Source organism: Geotrypetes seraphini, chromosome 19 (assembly GCF_902459505.1).
Source record: "Geotrypetes seraphini chromosome 19, aGeoSer1.1, whole genome shotgun sequence".
Lineage (NCBI taxonomy): Eukaryota > Metazoa > Chordata > Amphibia > Gymnophiona > Dermophiidae > Geotrypetes > Geotrypetes seraphini.
In genome coordinates, this window is record NC_047102.1 from 31,455,038 (window position 1) to 31,479,111 (window position 24,074).

Consider the following 24,074-nt stretch of genomic DNA (forward strand, 5'->3'; position numbering starts at 1 on the left):
AAAAAGAGACATCAATACGTGTAACCACATTTTTTAATTTTTTTCCCCAAGGTTGCTAATTATTATCAGTCTAGACTGCACAGGGTACAAAATAACATAATAGGACAGAACCTACGAAACACAGTCAAACTTTATTATTGCTTCCAGGATGCAAACAATAATTAAAGCAATTACTGAAAACAAATTATTTAAGCAGACAGATTTTCAGGCTAAATTTATACCTCTTTAGCCCAGGTTTCCAAAACAGTCCTTGGAAGGTTAATAATCTTCGGGGCTCTATATTTCTTATATCTGGTAATAAAATTATCACTTTTGCTCATTTTTTATTATGGATTTTTGATATTTGACTACCTGTTTGCCTAAAGATAATCTCTTGTCTTGATAATATAAATAACACATGCAAAAGATATTACTCATTTTAACTACCTTCTTTGATAAAAAGTTTTAAAGATAAAACAGCAGGAAACTTACCCCCCTCTTACAAAACCGTAGCACGGTTTATAGCAACGGTCGCAACGGTAACAGCTCCGATGCTCATAGAAATTCTATAAGCTTTGGAGTTGTTACCACTGTGGCCCGCACTAAAAACCATGCTACTGTTTTGCAAAAGAGCTTCAAAATCAAAATATCTTGTCACATTGAGGATCAAACACCTGTTTGCTAATATTTTCCAGAACTAATCTAGGATTTTCAATTAAATCTTTCAAGATACAGTTACCACTTTGATACTAAGAATACAAAACTGTGTTACCAGGACTCACCCCTGGAGTGGCCACCTGCAAGTTAAAGGCAGAGCTCCCCAGTGTGAAGCAGTGAAGGAAGGACTGTGCAGACACCCCTGAAAAACAGAACAAGGAACTCTAAGAAAGTACAGGAAACAGGCCAGATTCACCCAGATTACTATGGTCTCTTGAAGGCAAAAACGAGGAAATAGTAGCTATCATAAAACCAAGTGGTGAAGGGGTCATTATAGATACTCCACTAACATTCTCCAACTCCACCAACAGACTCCTCCACCAAAGAATGATTTCCCCAAGATCAAATGTTCCTTTTAACTCACCAGCTGAAGCCATCAGTCTGAGTAATATGTTTACGAAAGTATGGATAAGTTTGAGCAAAACTGAAGGTCTGTTTGGTAAGTGTCTGTCCTGCATTTACTACACAGGGCAGACACTTAAGAGGTAGCATTGCTAGCAATCAGCATTTTTGGTTGCCCTAATCAATGACAGCAAAGGCCTATGGGAAATTATATCAATCTGACTCTGGAATGTTGATGCAGAATTCTGGGCTCCTGCACAGAATTCACATACATTAATCATCCAGCCAGACTGGATTGTTTATGAAGAAGATAGGCTGCTTGAATGGGACAAAGAAGCCAGAGACTAATCCCATCTACCATGCCTGCAAGTATCACACCTTCCTTAACCATTGTTTCAAACAGTTTACAAATTCTAAACAGAAAGATACTGGGAAATTCAATAGATTCTATATTTAGAATAAGAGTCCAAGTTATAAAAGGCTCCTCTCTACAACACCCCTCTCTCTTGCTCCTCTGGCTCCTTTTGCCCTTCTTCCTCTTGCTCTCTGGAACATCACCCTCCCAACCTCCCCTTTTTCTCTCTCTCTTTCTTTGTGTGTTCTCTCTCATTCACAAGAACACAGAAGCAGTCTCTGTAATTGTAAAACTTATATCTCTCATTAATTTGAATGCTTAATTGTAACTTTTATGAATCTTACTTTTCTGAAAGCCTATTTCTATAATATATTCTTTATGCATTCACTTCTGGCTGTGCTTCTTATTTGATTCTACTCCTGGTGGGTCTTCTGTGAAGGTATTGAACTCGGGACCTGGCGTTTGTAAGGGCGCCTCACATAACCCCTACAACCTAACATTGTGGGGGTGCTACCAATCCTTACAGTGTCTACATTTAAGAATGCAAATGTTTAGAATATTAGCACTTCTAAATGTACATGTGCAAATACCTGCTTAACAGAGTGGATATTTAAAAGAGGGGCATACACATGGACTGAGCAAGGGCAGGGATCCCACTTAAGCACGTAACTTATAGAATGATCACATTTAGATACTGTAGGGCTGCTAGAACTGCGGGTGCTTAAAGCACAGTTACTTAATGTCCTGGATCACATCCTCCCATTGACAGCATCCTTACTCCCTGCTGTCCTGAATCAATCTCCCTCTTTTTCCCCTCCCCACTCCTGCACAGCATTTCTCTCTCGCTCCTCCACCCCCATGTGCAACGTCTTCCTCTCTCTCTCTCACTGTCCAATATCTCTCTCTCATTCACGCCTTTGCTGCAAAGGGAGCTGGGAAAAAGAGAGGGATCCAGAGTGCATCTCTCCCATCCCCTCTACTGCCACATCTAACATTTTTCCCTCTCTCATCCCCTGGACCATGTGCAGCATCTTTCGTCCTTGCCCACCAGCCCCATGCCTAACATTTCTCAGTCTTTCACCCCTCTCCAGCACCATACCATCTCTCCCTCCACCACTTCTCCCTCTTGCATCCCTTTCAATCTGTCCCACTGTTTCCTTTCCATATTCCTCCCTCTCATCTTTCTCTTCCCATCTGTACCTCACTCCTCTCCATCCCTATGACCAAAAATTCTTCACTTTCTTCCGTTCCCCCTGTACACCATCTCTCTTTCTCTCACACTGTCACACTTATGCCCAACAATTCTCCCTTTCTATTCCCTCTGCCACCTCAGCATCTCTTTCCCTCCCTCCTTTCATCCTATGTCCCACGTTTGTGCTCCTTCTTCTCTCCCTTCTCTCCCAAGTTAGTGCCCCCTCCTTCTGTGTCCATACGCACTCCTTCCCTCCCTTCCTTGTGTGTCTCAGGTTTGGGCCCCTACTATGTCCCAACGTGCTCCCTCCTTTATCCCAAGTTCATGCCCCCTCTCTCTCTCTTCCTTGGTCCAACACGAGTGCCCACTTCTTCCCTCCTTTTCTGCCCCCTTCCCGCAAGACTGTACCACAGCCGTCCAGGTCAATTACCGCCTTCCTGCCTTCCAGCTGCCCTTCTTCACAGGGCCATGGGCCCTGCATGTGGCTGACCCAAAGCCTTCCCTCCGACATCAGCTCTGACATAAGAAGGAAGGCTTCTGGTCAGCTATGCTGCTTTGTAGAGGAGCGAATAAGGATGGAGGGCAGGAAGAGGAGGCGCACCAAGGTATTCGAGCCCTCGAGCTGCCTCCAACCCAGCGGGATCCCCATGACCATGAGGGGGGTACCCACGGGATCCCTGCGACCCGGGGGGGTATCCCCGCAGGTTCCCCATCATCCCAATTCAGCTCTCTATTGTGAAATAAAGCCCCCGCCCTTCCCTATATAAAATGTCAGGATTGTGTGGCTTCAGGCAGTAGGGAGACAGTCTGAATGGAATAAACGTTAAGTATCGTTGTCTCATGAGATCTAGAAATTGACTGTTATGTATTGGTTTTACACTTTTATATTTTTTTAGGTAGTGGCAGAGACTCAAAATTGCATATTTTCTATGAAAGATTAGGTTCTTACCTTTGCTAATCTTCTTTCTTGTAAATCCTCCCTTTATTCCAGGACCAGTGGGGTGTGCATCCCTTTCCATCAGGAACTGTAGGAAGCCTCAGATGAATGAAGTCTTAACTCCTCCCTCTGACAGCATACCCTGGGGCAAGCCGCTTGGACACCAGTCAGTCTTTAAGCAGCCAGGAACATCTACAGAAGATAAACAAGAGAGAGGGGAATGGAGAACTCCCCACCAGATAAATCAATTCTGCTCATGGCAACAAGTGCAAGAACAAATGCAATAACAAAACCAAAACACAATAACAGGCTAATAAACATAAAGGCCTGAACCACAAAGCACAGCTAAGGGGAAACACAGCCTGCACTGTCAGAAGGGGGCGCTTGAACCAGAGACTCCTCCGAAATTTAGTGCTAAATCCAGACAGATGGCACTCTTATAAAGGCTGGTCAGAAAGCGAAATACAGCTTACAAGTACTTCAAGGCAGGTAATCAGCAAATTCGACAGATATAGGGTGGGTTCCCAGAATGAAGGGAGGATTTACAAGAAAGAAGATTAGCAAAGATAAGAACCTAATCTTTCATTCTTGTACAATCCCCCATGATTCCGGGGCTAGTGGGACATAACAAAGTAGTCTCAAAAACATCAGGGTGGAACTGATGAGCTTGCTGCCAACACCAAGGCACTGAAGGCGGAATCCTGCTTGGCTGCCATATCAATCCTGTAAACCTCATCCGGAGAAACTACCAATGACTCAGCCCAGGAGGAGGAAACCCCGTGATGCACGGGAAAGGGGCCGGAGGCCTGGCATCAGAACTGTTTCTTAGGGGCAGCTGACGGCCATCTAGTTGAGGACTGCTGACAGCCAGATCCCCCGAAGCATGGTCTGGCAGAATAAGAGTACCTCTGTCCTAAAGAGGGAGTACCGGAGTACCGGTGAGGATGCCAAAATGGACTAAAATTAGAACGCCTTGAACTCCTGGAAGGACGGGACCTGTTCCCGGGCAAAACCTTGGGTTTGTGATCTTGTACACTCGCCATAAGGTTATCCAGACCCTGGCCGTACAGGAGCTGTCCCTTAAAGGGCAACTTGCTCAAGGTGGCCTTAGAGGAGGAGTCCCCAGACCACTGCTTGATCCACAGCATCCTCCGGGTGGACAGTGAATAAGTGCCCAGTTTGGCAAAAACTTTCAATATATCATATAATGCATCAGCCATATAATCCACCCCAGAGATGAGAAAATCCAAATCACGCAGCACCACAATGTCAGGATCATGGCACAGTTTGGAGTGGCATGCCTGAGCAACAAAGAATGAGGCTGTCACAGCTTTGACACCAGCCACAGCCGAATCAAATAGGCGTTTAAGGATGAAATCCACACGTCTGTCCTGAACATCTTTCAGGACCACCCCTCCGTCAGTAGGGAGGGACATACACTCGGTGACCCGAGCCTCAGCGGAATCCACCTTCGGAGGAGCAAAGCGCTTGGTAAAATGTACAACCATAGGGTAAAGCCTCGCCATGGCTTGAGCTCATTTCAAAGGACCCTCTGGATTATCCCAAATATCTGACAGGATACAAACCACATCGAGGTTATCAGGAAAGGAATCAGTTTGCAGCCTCTGAACACTCATGAGAGAACATTGTGCCTGATCCAATTGCAGCTTTAATTCCTTTGCGACTCAAATGTGGAGTACTTGGAAGATTTGTGAGGCTTTTCGCCAGAATCGCGCTTACGTTTCGTTGATACGCCGCCAGCGCTCTCCCCAGGGCCCCTTGATGTGAGTTTCACGGTAATTGGAGCAGAAGGTTCAAGCAGAGCCCCGCTGGAGGCAGAAGGCACCGCATCCGTGCAAATTGCACCCTCCTTATGGGCTGCAGTGCATGTGGAACACAGCTGTGCATCCAATAGCCATCCATCACAAACGAGGCATGAATCCATCCCATCCTGTTCTGGGGAGGCCATCTGGGAAGTTTTGAGCAAAAAATGAAGCTCTAACTACAAAAAATATGGTTTTATTCAAATCGGGAAAAATCCAAGATGCCAATTTTACACTAAAAGAACCTGGGAAAAGAACAGGAATCCCTAAAAAGACAGCGATTTGGAGATTTTAAAGATGGGGAGGGGTAGGGCATGCAGGGAAACCAGCCAAAAGCCTCTTTTTAAGGCTCACCAAAATCGCTAAAATAGGCTGTCAGTCACTGTTCCATGGACTGCATGAAAGGCGCTGCAGACAACCCTGGAAACAGCCTCAGGATTTCAAGTCTTTCGACTGCCCCACCGGCCCGACCACCACTGTCGGTGACCTCCGCCACCCTCGGATATGTCGCACAAACACCTGGCGGGGGCACGTAGTCCAGCTCCGACCCAGTTGCACCTCCACAGAACCGCTCAGCCTGCACTATCCCCACTAGCGGACAACCTCGGAGCCTCGATCTGACTTTCAGGTTGCCCAGGGGGCTTAGTGCAGAGCAGGGAACCCCCCCAACTCCGGCCACAAGAGACGTCCCTGAAAGGGAACCTCGACAATACGAGGGCAAAACCGCGAAAGAAAATACTGAAAAATAGCAAAAAAAGACAAGCAGAAAAGATAAGCTCCTAGAGGCTGGCTTGTAGGAAGACAAACCTAATGTACAAGGGGCATGCTTAACGTGACCATTTATTTTTTTCATCAAAAGGGGACATCTATTAAATGTCAGTCCAGCCCCCAATCACGCCCTAGCCCCACCCCACCCCAATCCTACCCTAGCCCCAGCCCTAATCCCGTCCCCCATGTCGTAGTGTGTCGCAATAGACACTGTTTGTGATTTACAGGGTTTTCAAATATATCTCCCTGAATAGTTAGAGGGCAAACTTGGCATTTGCCACATTTTGAATGGAACTCCGCTTGACTTATTCAACATCTCGTAATCTCAGAGAACAACTTAGATTAAAGCCATTATTAATAACGAGAAATAGCAAAGGGTTCCATTCAAAATGTGGCAAATCCCCGTGTCATTCTCGAACGTAAACAAACGCCTCATTGAGAGAAGCACGCGCCCACCACGCCCACTAGTGACGTTGAATGCAAGGGACGGAATGGAGAGCGGGCGCGAGCTCGTTTAAAAAAAAAAAAGTTGTTGTTAACCCGGAAGTCTCACCTGCCACAGCCCCGCTGGCTACAATTAGGCATGTCGGCTTAGAAGGCCGGTCAAGTGCCTGAGTGAGAACCGGACCTGCTTGTTTCTTCATGTGAATCACCAACGCCTAGTCGCCGCCCTTGCCTTCAAGCTTCTTTCCTCTATGTCATCCACAGGGGCCCCGGTCTGCAGTTGTGACGTCAGTACGCAGGAGGAAGGTGGCGTGCACTCGTTGTGGTTCATGTGCGCATGCTCGCATGATGTGCTCTATTGAGATGCGAGTCTACAAAATGGGATAATAATAATAATAGCCTTTGCTTTCATTTAAGAAAAAAAAATGTTCCTTTCAGAGATGAACAGATCAAATAAATACACACTAGGCATATACCAAAACATTCACTATTGTGCTCAGAGAATAATAATAGCTTTATTTATATCCCGACCATCTATTTTTTTCATCAAAAGGGGACATCTATGGCGTTACTCGAGAGGGTTCAGAGGAGAGCGACACGCTTGATAAAAGGGATGGAAAACCTCTCATACGCTGAGAGATTGGAGAAACTGGGTCTCTTTTCCCTGGAGAAGAGGAGACTTAGAGGGGATATGATAGAGACTTATAAGATCATGAAGGGCATAGAGAGAGTAGAGAGGGACAGATTCTTCAAACTTTCGAAAAATAAAAGAACAAGAGGACACTTGGAAAAGTTGAAAGGGGACAGATTTAAAACGAATGCTAGGAAGTTCTTCTTTACCCAACGAATGGTGGACACCTGGAATGCGCTTCCAGAGGGAGTAATAGGGCAGAGTACAGTACAGGGGTTTAAGAAAGGATTGGACAATTTCCTGCTGGAAAAGGGGATAGAGGGGTATAAATAGAGGATTACTGCACAGGTCCTGGACCTGTTGGGCCGCCGCGTGAGCGGACTGCTGGGCATGATGGACCTCAGGTCTGACCCAGCAGAGGCATTGCTTATGTTCTTATGTCAGACCCGCCCTAGCCCCGCCCCCAATTTATTTCATTCATTTTTCATGTACACTTGTCTTATTAATTCAGAATGGTACAATAAAATTAAAAAAAAACTACAACACACAATGTTAATTATCATTTATATTTGGGGGGCTTTTCAAAGATGTCAAGGCAGATGACTTTAAAATATGCAATGTCACCTCAGTAACTATAGAAAAATAGGCAAATGTAGTGCAAAATATAGACAGCAGATATAAATTCTCAAAACTGACACCTTTTGATCACTAAATTGAAAATAAAATCATTTTTCCTACCTTTGTTGTCTTGTGATTTCATGAGTCTCTGGTTGTGTTTCCTTCTGTCTGTGTATCCTTTCTTTAGTTTCTTTCTTTCTGCACTCAGGCCCAATAATTGTCCCTTTCTATTCCCTCTCTCCTTCCTTCCTATGTCCATAGTGCCCCCAGTGCCTCTGTCCTGTGTCCTTAGTGCCCCCAGTACCTTCTTCCCATGTCCACAGTGCCCCCAGTCCCTCTGTCCTGTGTCCTTAGTGCCCCCAGTGCCTCCTTCCCATGTCCATAGTGCCCCCAGTGCCTCCTTCCTGTGTCCTTAGTGCCCCCAGATCCAGTGTCAGTTCCCCTTTGTACCTTTGTTCCAGGTCTCCCTCTCTCTCTCTCCCTCCTCTGTTATGATCTTGCCTCTCTCTGCTCTTCCTCAGTGGCTCTCCCCCTCTGTCTGCACCTCCCAAAGTCCTGCTTCTGCCTCCTGTCTTTCCCTTTTGGTCCAGGCCTTTATCTCTCTACTCTTTCTTTTACTTACAACCTCCCCTTCTCTGCCGTTTTCTCTCCTTCATCCCTCCTTCCTATGTCCCCTCACTACCTTCCAGCCTTTGTCCCACCCCCTCCCAAAAAGCCTGCCTGCCTACCTCCCCTAAAGCCTGCCTACCTCCCTACCTCCCTCCCCCAGAGCCAGCCAGCCAGCCTGCCTACCTCCTCCCCCTCCCCCCTATCACAGAAAACAAAAGCCTCCCTCCAGGCCCGATTTAATCTTCCCCCCTCCCCCCGGTCCATCGCCGCTACTCCTCTGCTTACCTCCCTGACGCTAATCGCACCCAGAAGCCTTCTTCCCGACGTCAATTCTGACGTCGGAGAGGATGTTCCGGGCCAGCCAGGCAGCGATTGGTTACCAGACCTGACTGCTGTAGTCTGATCTGTTTTAGAACTAGCTCAATAGCTCTCAGACAAGATTTCCTCTTTACAGGACTCTACCCCCCCTCTGCAGTTGCATCTTCTATCTCAGATTTTATCTCCACCCCTATTCACACTTGATTCACTTTTAATCAGATTTCTATTCATTCTCTACAGAAAACACTTTAATAAGGACCACAACCTTTTCTTAGGACCCAGTTCTTTCAGATTGCTTCGCCTACCCTGTCATAGCTTAGTTTCAATCTCACTATCTCATAAACAACAGTTTAACAACTGGGGCACTCTCTAAAGTTGAAAGGGGACAGATTCCGTACAAACGTAAGGAAGTTCTTCTTCACCCAGAGAGTGGTAGTAAGCTGGAACGCTCTTCCGGAGGCTGTTATAGGGGAAAACACCCTCCAGGGATTCAAGACAAGGTTGGACAAGTTCCTGCTGAACAAGAACGGGCGCTGGTAGGGCTAGTCTCGGTTAGGGTGCTGGTCTTTGACCAGAGGGCTGCCGCGTGAGCGGACTGCTGGACACGATGGACCACTGGTCTGACCCAGCAGCGGCAATTCTTATGTTCTTATGATTCCTCTACATGGGGGGGGGGGGGGGGGGGGGAAGGACATCATTCATCCAATCTGAAAAAAAGTATACCATCTCTGAAACCTTCAGTCCATCCAACTATCCTCTGATTTCAAAGCTTCCATTTAATTCAAAGATTGCTGAAAAGGTTGTTTTCAACCAACTACTACATCATGCAGAAATCTAATTGGGTTTAAGGATAGGTCATATCATTGAGACTATTTTCACCTCTTTGTTTAATGAAGTTTACAAAACCTTTGATGATGGGAAGATGGCCCTGGCAGTCTCCCATGATCCGACAGCTGCTTGTGACATTGTAGATTATTTACTGCTTTCGGCATTAGAGCCTAATAGTGCTGAACTACTGCTGGCTTTAATCTGTGCAGCACGCTGAGAGGGCTCTAGCATAGAAAACAGCATGCATGCCAAAGATGGCCACAAATTGTATTTAAATGTAATCAAACAGATATAAATGAGGTCATTTGCTATTCCCTCCCAATACTCAGAGAACAGTGCATATACAAACCCTGCTCTTACTGATGGGAAAAATAATGCCAGATCAGAGCTGGTATCGAGGGCATTTGAAGAGAGAATTTCTTCTGATTCTTTCTTTAATATCCACCAGTTTTTATTTGTTTTGGAAGCAGAAGGAAGCCTTTAAGCGCCAGTACTGCAAACAAATGTATGCGAGTCTGAATAAACTTGTAGTGCCCCTGTATTAGGGTTTGTGATACACGTATGTACCTGTTTTTTTTTCTGATGACAAGTAGAAATGTGTTTGGTAATTACAGTATTTTTCTGTTTTCTTTTGTATTTGTTTCTAATTGAACTACTTTTAACACAATCTGAAAAATAAAAAGCAAATGGAAATGAATTCCAGCAACTATGACAAAGAAAAACCAGGCAAGACACAACAAGGCCTAAGCATGTGTATTTTATAGATAGATTTATCTTGTCTTAGCACACAAACCTGATAAAGAGTTACAGGTGTCTCAGGAGTCATTTACAATTTCACAGCATTAATGAAGTGGCCATACAGCTCCTCATGTAAGTAACACACAACGCTGAGCACACTTTCCCGTCCACCCACCTGCCATTCACACAATGGGTTGTCAAGCTAATACTAGATTGAGCTAAAAGAGGAAGCAGAGGGGATGCTAGAGGACACAGTGTTAGGTGACCCACAACAATGCAAGTCACAATGGGACAAGCTAAGGCTACTTTTTTAAAAGTTTTAATCTAGTATTTTCTATTCTACCTGCATTATTGCATTTATACGCATCTTTAAAAGTGAAAGTAAAGATAATACCATGTGGGAAACTAAACTTCTGACTCTTTTTTGGGTTTGAGCTGCAGCCCATACAAAGTGTCCATCAAAAGCAGAGACAACATTGGCAAAGTAAAATTAGGCAGGTAGGTTTGTGTCTTCTCCTGCACCCCTATCTCCTTCTCTCACTGGGAAAAGTTCGTAAACAGCGCACCACTTGTAAGTGTTAAGAGCCTAGCACAAATTATCCATCCCTTTCCACGTATGATTACAGGTTTATTTTCTGCATTTGCAGGAGCCTATGCACAACTGGACACATCTGGATCAGATGGAGCTAGGAAGGGAGATCTGTATGGCAGCGTGGTGTAATTTTCCCCTCCTAAGTGAATAATGTTGCTGTTGTGAAAAATGGACAGAACAAAACAGGGAGATTATTGGGAAGTGTAGAATGGGTAAAAGTGAATCGATTTTTTTACTCTTTCAAAAATTAGAAAGACTAGAGAATACTCAATTAAATTACATGGAAATACATTTAAAACAAACAGAAGGAAATTTTTTTTTTTTTTAACTTAACAAATAGTTAAGCTCTGTAACTCAATGCCAGAAAATGTAGTAACAACGGTTAGCATAGCTGGGATTAAAAAAGGGTTTGGACTGGTTACTGGAGGAAAAGTCCATAGTCTGCTATTGAGACAAACGAGAGGGAAGCTATTGAGTTCTGACCCTTTCTTTCAATTTATTTCCTTTCCTTTGACAATTGGAAAAATGGTATATTAAATTATAAGAAACAATAAACTATAAGATATTATTTAATAATATATTACTTGCCCGACACTGCTAGCAGAATCCCCCAAAGTAGTAAGATTCCATGCTACTTACTCTCAAGAACAAGCTGTGGCTTTTTACAGATCTTCCTAAAGAACAGAGAGACTTTTGATTTTAGAAAAGATTCTGACTTGTAATTTACTGACATCAAGTTGAATATTAGCAGTCCAAATTATCTTAGTGGCTCTTGCCTCATATAGGGGTCCTTTTACCAAGGCTCGCTAGCCGATTTGGCAGGCTTTAGGAAAAGACCCCCATAATTAACAATCAAAGTAGTAAACAGTCGCCCAGAAGGGATTCCTGTCCAGCTTCTGCCATAACAGTTCCTTTCGAGCAGGCACTTTGTCTCTTGTCTTGTTAATGAACAGCAGTGGCTCTATTTTTTTCTGGCACTGTTTGAAGCCTTTGAATGCAAACAAGAATGGTCTCTTTGGCTGTCTGATTTCAGAATTGAGCTGAGCCCAGGTTGTAATACCACAGGGTTACTCACTCTTTATCTGGATTAAAAACGAACAGGCAGCATACTCCTTCATATCTCTTGCATGTTTCCTCCACCATCTCAAGTCTTGTGCTCTGGGGAATATGAATCACTTCATTCCCCTGTAGACAGTAGGAGGACTAATTCTATTTAAAAACTCAACAGAATGTGGAATTTATAGGTGCCTAATAACATGCTTCTGAGAGGCATCACATATTGCACACCTCCAATGTAGTGCTTACAAAATACAAGAATAGAGATATCTCCTGTGGATATGAGGGGTTTACTGTTGAATTAAAATAAGAAAATTCAACCATACCACATGGAAATAATAGGCATGAGTAACCAGAATTCTTTTGTTTTGTGTTTCACATGGTCGCTCCCCCCACCTTGTATCATCCCATGTTGATCCCATCGCTATTTTAAACATTGACGACTGCCAAATGTTTGCTGCTGTAGATGGCCACTATATGCCTGTCCATCCTGTATGTATTTTAGAAAAGGCTCTATATTGGCATGTCTTTTATAAAATACTAGCGGAATGTCTTAATTCCGATATCTGCCTTTTATGTGTAACTTCCGAGCAATATGCATTTCTTGACTTAAACGTGATGACATGCTCCTATTGTACATCTGGCCTGGCTGCTTAGGAGAGTCAGGACTGAGTGGAATTGGTACGCTTCAATATGAACTGTAGATGTCATTTTATGGTTGATAACTATTTTCAAACATGAGCTTAAAATGAGACCCTTAGGTCTGCCCCTTCACAGCCTCCTGCAGTGGACTGCTCATCTCAGACTGTGTCCTCCCGGCTCATGATCCATGATATCACTTAAATGGCAAAAAGTCACTGCAAATCAGTAAACCTAGCTCAATAACAGGAAGTCACACACACACACACACAACTCAAGCATTTAATTTGCACAGGGACCCCCTGAATCAGTTGCAATTGTAATATCTGTCCCTAGTTTTTGTTTTAGGAATAAAGGGGATGACTTCATAACAGGGCATCTAAGTGAAATGTCTTATTGAACAGATGCCCTTTTGGAGAACATAGGTGCCTTTGTGCTTTCATAAAATAGGCTCTACGATGGCTCTCAGTAATACACATATTCTAAGAAGTGAGTGTTGTGTGCACATGTGCATATGAATTTTTTCCTTCCCTCACCCAACCTATGCCCCTGGAAATCCTGCATAATACCTACTTTCATGCCGGTGTACTAAAGTGCAATTTGATAAGACCTCATTACCACACTGTAAACATATTTTATATGCAGAAAAAGCTTTATAAAAAAAAAATTGCTCTCAATATGATTATGCTCCACTGATTACCTGGAGAGATGTTGCATGTCCTGCACGATGATGGACAATAAAAACCTAACAACCTTTCTGCATGGAAAAAATGTGACTAGTTAATGTGACTTTAAAAAAAATTATCATTCTGGTGCTGTGTAGCTGAATCATTAAAACAGTGGAAAAAAATGAAATCCTGACAATCTACATCTTGTACGCCAGCAGGAAGCATGTTAGCCTCTTTCTTCGGCAACATGCAAATAAAATCATCTGTAATGCTAGTTATTTAAAGGGCACTGTCGGCATACGTGATAATAGAGAACTCACTAGACAGAGTCCCTATTCCAAAGAGCTTACACCCTAAAGGATGTCTGCCCATGGAACAGGAGATGGCATTTTCTAAGTGAAGGTTAAATGGTTCTGATGAGTATCTTGTATGACAGTTGGGACGGCAGCAGTGGCCAGTTAACATGAAGTGATCTTTCTCCCACTCAGAATTGGATGGACATTCAATAAGTTTAAACCTTCTGACTGGATTAATTCCTCTCCACCTGTTTAGCTGGGGTTTTCTCCCTTTTTATTTGTATGTTTGGACATTTTTATGAAAAAATGCAAAAGGCTTGGGATGTATTCTAGTTATATTTTTCCTTTCATTATGTTCTTAGACCCTTTTCCCTTTGCTAGGCCTGATTTTGTCTATGAATCGGCTTCTAACTTCAGCATTAGCTCAGTGCCTGCCTGCTGGATCTCTTCCTCACATGATGTGGTACAATTAAATTGTCTATTCTGGAAGTCGTAAAACTCCAGGGACCCATTCTGTTGTTTCTAAAAAAGCAAGCTAAGCACGAGAGCTATAAAGCAAAACCTAGTTCTTGGAAGCCCATACTTACTTGCGGAGGCTTTTGAAAGATACCGTCAGCAAAGGATAACTGAAGCTCTACCACTGTGAGTGGAATGCAAGGGTTATACAACCAAAAGCTGGACACTTCGTCTAAAAGCAGATACAATAATAGAGGACTGCTTAAACCTTCCTACAGCACACAGAAGATGGATCAGCAGAAGTTTTACAATAGCTGGAGTCAGTACTGTACATACAAAGATCATGTGAGAAGGCAAGGTAGGAACTTTGTACAAATCCACAGCAAAGGTAAAGGATAAATCCAGCCAGGAGTTCAGTATCGTCCACTTTGCAAATAGGCCAATGTGCTCGGGGGCGTCTATTAGTTTTTGTTCAGGGGTGAAACACAAAGCGATATCCAAGTATCACAGGAAGAAAAGAAAGGGTTGCTTTCATCTTCATGGACATGCATCTGCCTAATGGGGAAAATTGTCAACTTTTGGGAGGTCTATGAGGGGAAAAATAGCAAAGGATGACACATTTTAACTCTGCCATTTAAAATCAAGTGCATTCTGTCATATTCCTTATGGGGTTAGTTCACCCAGGGGCTAGAAGACATATTTCAAGGGAAAAAGAAGAGAAGCATGTGACTTCTCCAAAGATGTACTAGAGCCTACTCTGCGCCAGTTTTGCCCATCTGTAGATTTTAATTTAACAAGCAAGAGCACCACCCCTTTACCTTTGGAAGAAATAGTTCCCCATCACCACTCGTTTTCCTTGGAGATTTTAAAACAAATTCAAATGGACTTTGAACCCTGGCTGAATTTTCTCAGTCAAGTACAAGGAGTGAGCAGTAGGAGAAGGATCTGGATCACATGTGCCTGTCAGCAAACGCACATCAAGTGACAATGATGGCTGTGGACATTCTGCCAACCGTAAGGCAGATGGTAGTCACTTTTACCCAGCTGGATTCTTTATTTCTCATCATATCTTACTGTACATTAAGGTCTTTGTTTTGAAACTTTGTTCCTGCTTTCCAGCTGAATAAATGGAAGCTTTTTGCTTGAAACATCCGATCATCTTTTCTTGCTCAGTTTGCCGCTTGACAGTACAGAAGAGATTGCTGCCAAATATCTTAAGCTAAATAGGCTAAAATTCATTCTAAGTCCAGTTCCTTTTGCCTCTTGTAAGGCTTTTATTTGGTTGCACAGTTTTTGTGAAGCGGTGGAAACTTGGTGTTTCTCAGAACATAGGGTTGCAATGTGACGGGGGCCAGTCCCAGTTGGACTGCATTGCATGCATGGTGATGCTTTTCTTTGGGAGATCAGAATTACATTGCCAAGCATACGATAAGCTAAAATCAGACCTGATTCAACCTGTGCTAAGAGGTATGGAGTCATATAAATACTGGTGCTGACCCCAGGACAGCTCCTAGCAAAGGCCATGCTCAGCTGTTCTGGACCATATGGAGCCCCAAAACCATGCTTGAAAAATCTGAATTATTGAATGATGGGAGCTGGGGCAATTGGAGGTGTGATGGCATTCAGTTTGAGGAAGGAGACTTTGGGCCAGAGGATGCTAGGTTTAGGCTTGGCACCTGACCTAGGTCATCCCTGAAACTCCCAGTTTCTCTGGGAAAGGCAGGAAGACTACATCTTAGTAGATAAAATGGGGGGGAAAAAACAGGACCGGAGTAGCCTGGATCAAGAGGCAACCCTTGTTACACTAGAAACTTATAATGGATGTTGCAATAGTGATTCTGGAGGGTGTGCAAATGATATTGTAGTGATTCCCCTAATGTAGTCCCTTGATAAAACAGTACAGGTGCAAGATCTTTTATCCGAAATGTCTAAAAACCAAAAAGCTCCAAAAAGTAACTTTACAGACTTCACTCTAAGCTGATAGTAATTCAGATTTTCATGTTACCTCATGTTGGGGGACTTCTGAGGTGATGCCAGTAGCTGCCGTGATTCATTTTTAATGCCTTCTACAGCCCCACACTCTTCTCTCTGTTACATCCAGCCAAGAAGGAAAGAGGAAATGATGGCAGCAAGGCAGGAGGTGGCAGAGAGAAGCCTGCAGGGCTGCACTAGGCGACGGATATGAATCACTATGTCCACTGGTGACCCATCATTCCAAAATCTGAAATGTCTCTGGTCCTGAGCATTTCAGATAAAGGACTGTGAGCCTGCACTATGGGTATATCCTTATAATAAGGAATTCTGTTATACTGAGCACTGATATAGGGGCTCTACTGACTCCCCTAATAAAGTGAATTCCTGAAGGTTGCTTTCCTTTCCTGCAGTGACTGAACCTAATGGTGTCATGTATTGCTGGAAATACCATTTACAGAAGTCTGTTCACCTGTTTTGTACTTTCATCATATCCAGGGAAACTCTCTGACCTAAACTACACTGTTGCCACTTGTGTTTTGGATGCTTTTCTCATGGTCCAGGTGCCTTCTGCTTAAAAAGACCAGTCTGCCAAGGGAATGGAGTCTCTTTCAGCAGATGGCATCACTGGGATTCCTTCTAAAATAAGAGGATTCCACTGTCCAGTACTATGGGCCATTAGGTTACATGAAAGGGTGCTAAGCGTTTGTGAACTACTCTTACTGGGTACTTCTGGCATGTTCTTAACTGGGTGTATATCTTTCTTGCGCTGTTTGTGTAGAATAGATATAGAATCTGTGATATGCATTGATTTGAAAACTGTACAAGTGGTATTTTCTCCATAGTTTCCGTGACCCAGGTGTTTCACTTTTTCCGGGCTAGGAATGCCACCCCCAGAATCACTGCCAAGGAAGCTATCACCATGCCTCCAATAAGCAGCATTGGCTTCATGTTTTCATAGAAGCCACCAGGGCCCTCTTCTTCCTCAGCACTGATGCCTTTGTTGTCCGTTTCAGGGGCTGGACCGGCAGGTTCCCGGCCCTCTGCTCTGGAAGGGGTCGACTTTGGCAGATTGTGGCTTTCCGTTGGTGTAGCCTCGTTTGTAGCATGGGGCTTTTTGCCTATAGCAGATGGTTGCTCTTTAGATGCATTTTCTTTTCTCTCAGGGGCAGAGGGTTTCTCAATTTTTCCAGCAGTAGCAACCTTGGTGTCAGATTTGCTTCCACTAGATCTTGATTTGGATTCCATGCTGACAAGGCTTGTGGCTGAGGCTTCCTCCCTAAACTCTGCACCCTTCACACGTCTCCTCAAACTTCAGACAACCTACAGGAAGTGACACCCGTCCAACAGAACTTGTTCCTGATTTGGTGAGAATTTGCTTAGCTCATGTCCTTTGTGGTGATGGAGAACCTGTGGGATCGAAGAGAAAATCAGTTGTGAAAAGAGGGAAGATTGCTCTGTGGTTGTAAACTGCCTTATGATATCAAATGTAATATTAAATTAAAAAATAAGACATTTCAATGGTGGAAGGTTCTTGTGATTGAGAAACATGGCAGGTGGAGGGAAATAACTTAGTTTTCCATTGGTACACAATGAAGGAAAAATACAAAAATTATTTTTTGTAAACTTTTCTCCTGAAGTGAGGGTTGATGATTATGCTTTGTCATGTCTTAGAGATGTTCTAGAAGTGAAGGGCACTGACCCGACGTCTGGAGCACCAAGCAATACCTGCAAAGCTGAAGATAAGCAAGTACCGACCCCTCAGACCATCACTTCTGTTCCCAACAGGCTGGAAAACAGGGGATCACCCCCAAACCCAGCTCAGCAACCTGCCCTACAAACCAACAACCAGACCTCCGGGCTGACGAAAAAAAAGCATGGGACAAGCCAGCAGGGAACCTGGGGTTACCCACAAACTCCAAAAAGGGTGAAAGGCCCACCGCTTTCCCCAAAGTGGACCGCCACCAACACCATGCACTGTTCCTTTAATAAAATTTTTTTTTTAAAACAAGTATGTTTAAGACAATTCACAGAGAATTTTTAAATCTGTTGTAAATTTTTTTAAAAAGTGCATTGTAATTCAGCATTGCATTCTTGTCACCGCCTTTAAAAATCTTGCACATGCTCTATCTTTCAGCACCACGATGGCTGGCTGGTTGTCCCCTCTTCTTAAAAAAGACTGCATTAGGCTCTAAAGCCAATCATTTCACCTACCTGTCTCTCTGGAAGCAGCTCAGGAACATTTTGCTTCTATAAAACTGCACCTTGATAAAGCATATGCTAACTGCAGGAACCCTTTTGAGATAGTCTCCACCCCTAAGCTCACATTACATATATACATCCACCAAACAATCACCCTCAACACACTCCACCTGTTACCCAACCAAATCTTACCAAGGCTCTGTAACCCTCACTATGACTAGAACCACCCCAGCTATTCCCTCTTTACTCCTGGGTTGTGTGTTACCCATGAGCACTCAGGGTAGGGGTCTTTCTGAGGCAGCCTCCCCACTGGATGGTACTCTCTCACATTCTACCAGCGCTCTTACACTCCAAGAGGATTTTTGGCTTACCAAAAGTTAGACACTAGGCCCACATTCCTCCCTTTAAGGGTCTCCTGATGCTCCTTCCTGCTAGGAGTCCATTAATGATTCCCCCCCTCTCAATTCAGCATGAGGTCTCTCTTGACCCCTTAAACCCCCCCCCCCCAAGGATTGAGAGAGTCCCCTCAGAGCTCCTCTCCCCATCAGGAGTCCTGTTTAAGGTTCTAGGAATCTCTTTTCTTTACCAATCACCACTTGCAGTCAAGGGTCTCCTGATTCTCCTTCCTGCTGGGAGTCCATTAATGAATCCCCCCTGTCAGTTCAGGGTTAGATCTCTCTTAACCCCCCTCAAAATGTCCCCCCCCCAAAAAAAAAAAGAATTGAGGGGACTCAGCTTTATCAAAAGTCCCATTTAAGATTTTAGGAGTCTCTTTCCTCTACCAATCACCACTTGCAGTCAAGGATCTTGTGTTATTCCTACCTGCTGGGAGTCCATTAATGAATCCCCCCTGTCAGTTCAGGGTGAGATCTCTCTTGACCCCCCCCCCCCACCACTCAAAAGGCCCCCCTCAAGAATTGAGAAGGGTCTACCCAGACCTCCTCTCTCCATCAGGAATCCCATTTAAGGTACTAGAAGTCTCTTTTCTTTATCAATCACCACTTACAATCTGCTACTCGGTTCTTATGCAAATTAGTTATTGAAGTCCAATGGCACAGTCATTCAGTCTTTACTATAGGACCACAGTATACTCCAGAGTAATAGAAGTAGCTGGTTCCTAACAGCACCCACCTAGTCTTCCACTATGACTAAAACCACTCCTCTTTACTCCTGGGTTGTCTGTTGCCCATGAGTACTCAGGGTAAGGGTCTTTCTGAGGTAGCCTCCCCTCAAAACGGTACTCTCTCACGTTCCACCGGCGCTCTTATGCTCCAAGAGGGTTAAAACTTCATTGCGTTAAAGGGTCACTAGATGCAATGGGGAAAGAGGAATGTCAATTGGGATTGTCCCAACTCCCATGGTAATTCATGTTTCTCTCTCTCTTTCTTCTCACACCCTCTCTGTGGATAAGAGGGTGAGTGCATACATTTCCCCTTGCCAAAAACTTTGGACTGAGACAGGTTGGTGGAGAGAAGTTATGCCAAACAGTTGCAGAATGAAATCTTTTGCATACAGGCAGGATTTTCAAAGACAAACTGATTACTGATTTAGGTAAAAGGTCATGGATTTGATAAACCACCTTCCTGTGGTACATCCAAGGTGGTTTCCATACGATATACAGGTATTTCTTTTGTACCTGAGGCAATGCCCAGAGTCACAAGGAGCTTCAGTCCCTCAGAGTCTGAGTCTATTGCACTAACCATTAGGCTACCCTTCCACACCTAACATGGGTCAGTGGGTCTTGTGAAGGGCAATGCCTAGTTGTGTGGTACCTTGAGGTATCTTCTGGGAATACAGATTTTGATGGCTGCTTGATAAAATTATTTGCAACATTTGAAAAGTCCACACTGTCATCAAAGAGCGAGCTAGAGCAATCAGAACATAAAATGCTGCATGTAGTTGTTGGTTTTTTTTTTTTGGGGGGGGTGTCCTTTTGCATATAATAAAATGGTGTGGTAGTCGTGTTAGAAATAAAACAAAATATAAGGAAATAAGGTAATACCTTTTTTTATTGGACTAACTCAATGCATTTGATTAGCTTTCAAAAACTAATGTAGTATCATAGTAAAAGACAGCAGAAAAAGACCTGAACGGTCCATCCAGTCTACCCTTTATGCATAAAATGCATTGAGTTAGTCCAATAAAAAAGGTATTCCCTTAGTTCAGGGGTAGGGAACTCCGGTCCTCGAGAGCCGTATTCCAGTCGGGTTTTCAGGATTTCCCCAATGACTATGCATGAGATCTATTTGCATGCACTGCTTTCAATGCATATTCATTGGGGAAATCCTGAAAACCCGACTGGATTACAGCTCTCGAGGACCGGAGTTCCCTACCCCTGCCTTAGTTCCTTTTACACAAAGAAGACTGATGCTTGCCCCCCCCCCGTTGCCATCCCAAATATTTCTGTGTAGACTCTTATCACCTGGTTCTGGGAGAGCATGATAACACTATCAAAACAAAACAGACTGGACAACCTGCTTGGTTGTCCCCACAAAACGAAAAAAGGGATCAGTTCTGGAAGTAGCTTCGTTGTCAGCTGCACTCTGCTGTCTCTTGGAGAAGTTTGCTAACATGAACTGGTGGTAGAGGATGGCAAGGTTCTGAAATTTTTTCTCAGTTATCTAGAGCTGCTGGTTGTGTTGCTTTTGGACTGTAGATATTATTACTGTGTGCAGCTGGGCAGTGTAGCACAAAGGTGGTTTTTTTCCCACTGCATTTCCTATGGCTTGCAAACAGCCCTAAAATGGGAGAGAAAGACTATAAGGCTGCTGTCCTTTCAAATGCCGACTGTCAGCTGCTGCAGTCAAGGGACATTTTCACCCTTCAAGTTCCCTTTCCACCATGATATGTGCTCCAGTCAGGGCAGGATTAACCAACAGGCCAAGTAGGGCCCGAAATGGTCAGGGGGGGCCCAATGAAGGAGGGCATCAACACTGTTTTTTCCAAACGGAGATGGGCCCTTCCAGCATCAATCGGCAACGTGGACCCCCCCTCCCCCCCCCGATCGGCAACTTGGCCCCCTCATTGACGGAAAGTAAGACCAGCAAGCAAAGTGGGTAAGAAAGGCAACGGGAACTCTAATTGTGCAAGTGGTGCAGCTTGCCCAAAGCTTCCCTCTGACGCAGCTTCCTGTTTCCACCTGGGCGCATGGTGGGGTGGGGCGGGGCAGGGGGCCCAGTGTACTTGTGTGCCTAGGGGCCCTTGACGAATTAATCCTGCCCTGGCTCCAGTTGGACTGTGCAGGGACCCTGGAGGCATAAGAGAGTCTGGGGACGAGGGCGGAGGGGAGTAGGGAACCATGGCTACTAATTATTTTAATTTTGTATATACTCAAAAATTTCTGGCACATTATCTTGATCGGCAAACTAGTTCCAATTTTCGGGTCCCTTCCTCTTTATCAACAGGTGTGGCCTCCTCAGGTACCGTATGTTCCAGCTGCCAAGGAGCTCACTGATATTCCTTAAAATGTTTTAAGGAATAAGTAGGAAGTCCCGTTCATATGCAGCACAGAGGGATGCTGAACTCAGGAAAAACACTGCTCAGTAAATAGCAGTGACAGCTTCATTGCAGTGATGACATCATTTCATGGAGAAGGAGAGAAGAATGAATGGAGGACTGATCTCGAATGAAGATCTAACATCAATATCCTTTTCTTGTCTTTGCTAAGCCCCATCTTCTATTCAGAGCTAGGGATTTCCACCCTTCATTCCTCCTTTAACTCGGTGGCCTCCTCACAGAAAACCATCAGCTTTCATGGAATTTAGAATCAAAATCAAAATCAGACAGGAACAAAGCATCAGGAAGAGATCTAAGTGGGTTCTTGGGATCCTGAAACTAGTTCTGTTTCCCATCCGTTCTCTAGAATCAGCTAATACAATAATCCATCAAATGCAAACCTTAATTAACCAGGTCCTCCATATAGGTGAGAGAATAAACCAAACTTAAGGACCCAGAGGAAGCTTATTTTTCCCTGTCTTTTCAACACACTCCCTTTTAATTTTAGCAAAGCTTGGCTTTGGAACAACATTACACGTTCATCTAAATAGCACTGGAACATAGTAACCCACCAGATGCAGCAAGAATTCTGCATTAAGGAATGATTTTTGCAACCCAAGCAACAAAATCCAGCCAAACAAGCCAGGGTCCTTTTTATCCTCATTCTTATCCTCATTCTGTGTGACCTTCACAGAGCCAGAGGAGACAATCCTTCATTCTCTCACCTTAGCCTCCGGCCCTGAAAAATTCCAAGCGCTCTCTCTTTGTTATTCATGAGGGTGGATTGGAGCAAAGGCAGTTATTTTTCCTGAAACAAATTCTCTCAGAACTAACTCCATCAGGAAGTGCTAAATACAAGCTACTCAAAGCTGTCTGCAGGGATGGCTTTTGAGTCTCCATCAATACATAGCCATTCCCAGCATAGCACACTGCTGGAGAAACCCAGAGCTTCCTGCTTCTCATGCCCACTTGCATGCATGCTTTCTCTGCTAGAATTAATGGCTGTGGAGTGCCTACCTTGCTCAGCAGCAGCTGCTCTGTGCACAAGTCCCCCTTGCTCTGCAGAACACTGATAGCAACCTGGGAGTTTCCCACAATACCTCACTCTGCACTGCATTAAGCCAAGAAAGTCTGGGGGAGGATCCAAGCAGAGAAAGCTGGGAATGGAAAGTACTAATGAGAAGGGTAGCTACCAGTACCATCTGCCTTTCAACTGTCATAGCTCTTGACTTATGCATATGATGTCAGGAAGCTGCAGCAGGGCACTTGTTTTGGAGGTGGGTTTTTTTCAGAGACAGGAAGCCTGTGTTTGTCCCTGAGAATGGAGAAGGCACATGTGACCCTCCTCTCTCTTACTGGCTCCTCGGGTATGACTTCATTGGAGCAAAAAGCAGCTGCACATTAGTGCATGACATTGAGGACTGTTTTGCTCACAGGGATGGAAAGTGAGAGCTGGGGTTGCAAAATATTAGGTAGATCCAGCAGGTCCACCTTAAATTAACGGCTGTACGAGGGAGTGCTGAAGAGAATGAGGTGGATATGGTTCCAGTCAATGATCTGAAACCAGGTCAAAAACATAGAATTTTGTTTCTGCAAATAAGAGCACACTCTTTTCAGCTCCAGTGGCAAAATAATGATCAGAATTTAGGAAGTTGCTTGGTTGGGCAGAGAACGTACCTTAGTTTTCCAGGAATCAGTAGTGTTCTTGGTCTCATCTGATGTCATTGTCCACTCTACTTTCTTAACCCTTCACCCTTCTATCACTGGTAATGCCATGTCCAGACTAGTGTAACTCATGGCAATGGCCTCCCCGTTAGTACAATCCAGAATCTTGGCTTCCAATTAGCACCTGTCTTAGAGTCAAGCTTCTCACCTTGGTCCATAAGGTTCATATTGCCCATTCCCTGACTTACCTGGAAAATTTGTTAATCCTGTGGGAGCTGCCTGGTGCATTAAAGCATTTGGTCTAGTCAGGTCTCATTTTATCCATAATCAAAAGAAACATGTAAGTTTGATTTGGACATAGGGCGCTAGTGGGCAGACTTGATGGGCCTTGGCCCTTTTCTGCCGTCATCTTTCTATGTTTCTATGTTTCTAGTGGTCCAAATGTTGGCAGCTGCAAAAGGTCCATTCTCAAAGAGTACCTCAAAAAGGTTTTTTTGTCTGAAAATCGTCTTTCTGTACGTCCAGACCACCACTACATCTATCTTTATACCACATTCTCTTCCTAAAATTTGTCCAAGTTCTAATTGCCCAGAACAAGACCTTTTGGACGAGGGGTGGGGCCAGCAAAGTGATGGACTGGCCACCCAGACATGGCAAGAGAGCAGTGAGGCACCTTACAGGGCACTGCTGTACAAAAAGGGTGCCACATAAACATCTCACCAGAACTCCCCCCCC

General features: G+C 44.2%; 2 protein-coding genes across 3 annotated transcripts in view; both read right to left on the reverse strand.

Annotated features, from left to right (window-relative positions):
• Positions 1-6,849, reverse strand: part of GATD1 (glutamine amidotransferase like class 1 domain containing 1) — a 36,750-nt gene extending 29,901 nt beyond the window's left edge. Inside the window, exons 1-2 of one of the 2 annotated variants that reach the window (XM_033928215.1) lie at positions 6,667-6,849; positions 762-838 (exon numbers count right to left, since the gene is read on the reverse strand). In XM_033928215.1, coding sequence (XP_033784106.1) covers positions 762-838; positions 6,667-6,757 — 168 coding nt within the window. In that variant the 5' untranslated portion in view covers positions 6,758-6,849. The remainder of the gene's footprint in view (positions 1-761; positions 839-6,666) is intronic. The other variant, XM_033928214.1, reaches the window with a different exon arrangement.
• A 9,992-nt stretch (positions 6,850-16,841) lies between these two features.
• On the reverse strand, positions 16,842-17,225 carry CEND1 (cell cycle exit and neuronal differentiation 1). Its single transcript, XM_033928788.1, has one exon. It carries the CDS (start codon positions 17,223-17,225, stop codon positions 16,842-16,844), a length of 384 nt encoding a protein of 127 aa, XP_033784679.1.
• Positions 17,226-24,074: the final 6,849 nt, after the last annotated feature.

Coding starts and splice junctions, on each gene's coding strand:
- CEND1 (XM_033928788.1), bottom strand. CDS start 17,225: ATGGAATCCAAATCAAGATCTAGTGGAAGCAAATCTGACACCAAGGTT.